At 35.7% G+C, this 4,184-nt stretch overlaps 1 protein-coding gene across 1 annotated transcript; it reads left to right on the forward strand.

The window, feature by feature from the left end:
• Positions 1 to 411: 411 nt before the first annotated feature.
• LOC114280399 (NAC domain-containing protein JA2L) lies at positions 412 to 2,207 on the forward strand. Its single transcript, XM_028222759.2, has 3 exons — positions 412 to 788; positions 886 to 1,154; positions 1,253 to 2,207. Exons 1-3 carry the CDS (start codon positions 608 to 610, stop codon positions 1,847 to 1,849), a joined length of 1,047 nt encoding a protein of 348 aa, XP_028078560.2. The 5' UTR covers positions 412 to 607; the 3' UTR covers positions 1,850 to 2,207.
• Positions 2,208 to 4,184: the final 1,977 nt, after the last annotated feature.

Raw genomic sequence — 4,184 nt, forward strand, 5'->3', positions numbered from 1 at the left:
CTTTTCAAAAATTAGGACTTATGAGTAAATTTTTCTATTTTTTTTATATATCTTCTTATAAAAAATTAATTAAATAATTACTTCCCAAACACCTTCTAATATTAGACTGATTGGAAAAAAATAAATAAATAAAGAGCATGCTTTTACGAATAAAAAAGGCATCATATATTTACACATTTTAAACTTTTTACAAGGAAAAAAGGCACGTGTCATATAGGAGGGTGGTGACTCACTGCAGTGTTTTTTTGTTTTTCTCATTTCGTCACGGTTCATGCACTTGTCTCAGAGCTTCGCTGGCTTTACGACCCGAGACTTTCGGATAAGGTCGGCCGCTCGATAAGATCTGTTACTCTTTATACGTGGCACTCTCCTAACGGTGATTAACCCAACTGGGTCCCACTCTCACACAGTAAGACAATGACCAACGTGCTTATCTCTCTCCTCCGCTCTGCCTATATAAACCCCCCATCGCTCTGAAGTTTAAAAAAAAAAAAAAAAGAGAGGAAATAAAATTTAGAAAATTCATTTTTCTCTCTCTCTCTCTCTCCGCCTCATTTTCTCTCTCTAAATCTCACTCTCTCTCTCTAGAAATCATCTCCAAAAAAAAATGGGAGTTGCAGAAACCGACCTGCTTTCCCAGCTGTGCTTGCCCCCGGGTTTCCGGTTTTACCCGACTGATGAAGAGCTTCTGGTTCAGTATCTTTGCAGGAAAGTTGCAGGGTACCACTTCTCTCTCCAGATCATTGCAGAGATCGACTTGTACAAATTCGATCCATGGGTTTTACCCAGTAAGTTCTCTATCCCAATATGCATATATGTAATTTCTTAAAAATATTTGGTGTTTGACTTGTTCTAATTTTGATGGGTTTTGGTGTTTGGTTACAGGCAAAGCCATTTTCGGAGAGAAAGAATGGTATTTTTTTAGTCCACGAGATAGGAAGTACCCAAACGGGTCGAGACCGAATCGGGTTGCTGGATCAGGGTATTGGAAAGCCACTGGAACTGATAAGATTATAACTAACGAGGGACGAAGAGTTGGTATCAAGAAAGCTCTGGTTTTTTACGTAGGCAAAGCTCCGAAAGGAACAAAGACCAATTGGATCATGCATGAATATAGACTCTCCGAACCTCCCAAGAAAAATGGAAGCGCAAAGGTATCAAGACCGTTCACTCACTGCAATTTCTAGATTAAAATTAAATTTCTCGATTTTGATTATGTTTTGCTGATTCATTGGTGTGTTATGTGTTTCAGTTGGATGATTGGGTTCTGTGTCGGATCTACAAAAAAAACTCGAGTGCTCAAAAACCCATTTCAGGGGTTTCAAGCAAAGAACTTAGTCACGGTTCTTCGTCTTCATCATCGTCTCAATTCGATGACATGTTAGAGTCTTTGCCGGAGATCAACGACCGGTTCTTCACTTTGCCGCGAATGAATTCTCTGAAAACCATTCAACAAGATGAGAAATTCAATATTCAGAACTTAACTTCAGGGAATTTCGACTGGGCAAGTCTCGCCGGAGCCGTCACTTCCCTGCCGGAGCTAGTTCCCGGCGGCCAATCTCAGGCTCAAACTCAAGCTCAGGGACATTTGGGCAATAACAACAATATGTATAATGACATGTATGTCCCTTCAATCCCACCCCTCTCCCGCGTGGACTCGCCATGCGAGAGGTTCGGTGCATCTGTAGAGGAAGAGGTTCAGAGCGGACTCAGAACTCAGCACCGATTTGAGAACTCGGGGTTCTTCCAGCAGCACTCGAACGGGTTCGCTCAAAGTTTCAGTAATTCGCCTGACCCGTTCGGTATTCGGTACCCGACCCAGCAAGGAGGATTTAGGCTTCGACAGTAAAATTAAAAAAATTTGGGGGCATTTGTGTAAATATACGGAATTCTTTGGGGGCACCCTCTAGGAAACTGTAAAATACACCCACTAAATTTTTCTCGAGCATTCTTCATTGAATACAATAATTATATTGTATCTGATAAGTTATTAGGTACATAGAAGAAGGGGGTGTGGAGAGAAATTTTGTGAGTGTCCATAAGAGGTAAGTAAAAGTTGGGTGTGGGATTTCAGGGTGGGCATGGAACGCCAGAGAAGGGGCAAATGTATAACTCATTTTGATCTGGCTATTGGCATGTATTCAATGTACACAATTTACAGTTTAATTTTTAAATTGGTTAGAATTTACTTCCCACTTGGACTAAAATCTGAATTTTTTGATTCTCAAATATAGTTTGTGTACATTTTAAGTTTATTTATTATTTTGATTAAGATATTAATGGGTACCTCAGATTTTATTGATTTTCTCAAAATGGTGGTTGAAAATTCAAAATTTAAGGATTCCATGACATGTATCTAAGGGAAAATGTGAAGAGAAGCACAAAGTAGCATTAAATGGTCGGTTTGACAATCGTGAATGGTTTTTAGCAGTAGCACGTTTATATCAGAAGAAATGAGTATGTGGCATGTTTTTCAAATGTTGGTTGTTGAGTTCAAACGTGCAATTGTAATGTAACGTGCAAGGTTTTTCACACTAGGTATGGCAATTGTCTAACCTATTAATGTTGTGTTTAGTCGAGAGATTTGAGAAGAGATTTGGAAAGGGAAATAGAAAAGGTAGATGAAATATGAATAAAATATATCTAAATTTCACTTAATTTTATACACATTTTTTCTTTTTCTTTCTAAATTTCTCCCTAAATCCTTCAACCAAACACACCATAAGTGACAAATGTATGGCTGTTGATGTTTATTTATTCGGAGTGAGTCGAGCAAAACTTAATTGAGTTGAATTATTAAGAATTAATTGAGTTCGTGTCAGAATCAAGTTCAAATCAAACATAAATAGTTTAATTTAAGATTAATTTGTTATACATTTGAAAATTTCAAACTTATCTTGAATCAATTTGATTATATAAACGAGTCGAGTTTTAAAAAAATAATACTTAAATTAATATGCACATTAAATTAAAAATTGATAATGTCTAGATTAGTATAGCTTCGGCATGATTTGTGGGTGAGTCTTCGGCAGATACTAGCGTGGTGAGGCAAAATATCTCCGACGCTTAAGTTATTAGACTAAACTTAGAGATAAAATAGAAAAAGAACAATAGATTTTATGTATGATCCATCTTAAACTTCATTCCTCTTGATTTGCATAGAGAGTCTTTGTCATGGTTCATTAGTGGTGATAGTCGTCACATTCACTAGGCCTTAAACCATTTAGATTGAACTATTAAAATTCTGAGTTTTAACTAAGGACCGTGATTCATCCCCCGAAAAGGGGGGAACTCGAATCCCCCGAATTTCCATTTCAAGTAAAAAAAAAAAAAAAAAAAAAAAAAAAGAAAAGAAAAGAAAAAGAAAACAGTTTCCAGAAAAGGAAATTAGGGGGATTAGGGGGAGGGGTTTTAGGGCTCTAAATCATTTTCCATTAACTAATTATGTATATATTAATAATTCTTCATTTTTAATTGATATTTTATCCGAGTAAAGAAAATCAAAGTTATCTACTGGATATGAAATCTTAACTTCTTAAATCGGCCTCCATAGGTCAAGCCAATTTTGGTCATGTGTATATCAAAAAATAAATAAAAATTACAAATAAAATATTTAAAAAATATTATATGATTAATAATTTTCATCAAATGATCATATTACTATGAGTAATTAATACTCATCACAAACCTAGGAACATACCTTTTTGTTAGGGAGTTCACAAGTGTACAATAATATCGGCCCAATTCATTAGAGAAAAATTCTGAAATTCACTAATGTCATATCAAGACCTAACATATATTATTTAGAATTCATACCCACTTAAAAACCTAAACCTATAAGTAGAGAGCACATCTAATATATATTAAAATCCATCTCTTTTTATTTTTTTTTATCTAATATGAGACTTTACCTTTACACATGCTCTAGCAATCTTCCCTTCATGTGTGAACCAAATATCAGGTCTTACCTTGCTTCCCCTTGAGTTTTATCTATTATCAACAAGTTCATTATAGATCATATGCACTGTCCCTTAATCTTGATTTATAACTCTCCAACATCAAGTCTGCTTGAGCGCACATACTCCATTGTGAGCTACTATACTCTATTGAGAGCCACATTGTCGTGGTCTAACCTTGCTAAGTGCACCAAGAATTTTATTTGCTCCATCAACAGTTATTATGGA

The sequence above is a fragment of the Camellia sinensis genome, chromosome 8, assembly GCF_055761805.1.
Source record: "Camellia sinensis isolate YWXY chromosome 8, ASM5576180v1, whole genome shotgun sequence".
NCBI lineage: Eukaryota > Viridiplantae > Streptophyta > Magnoliopsida > Ericales > Theaceae > Camellia > Camellia sinensis.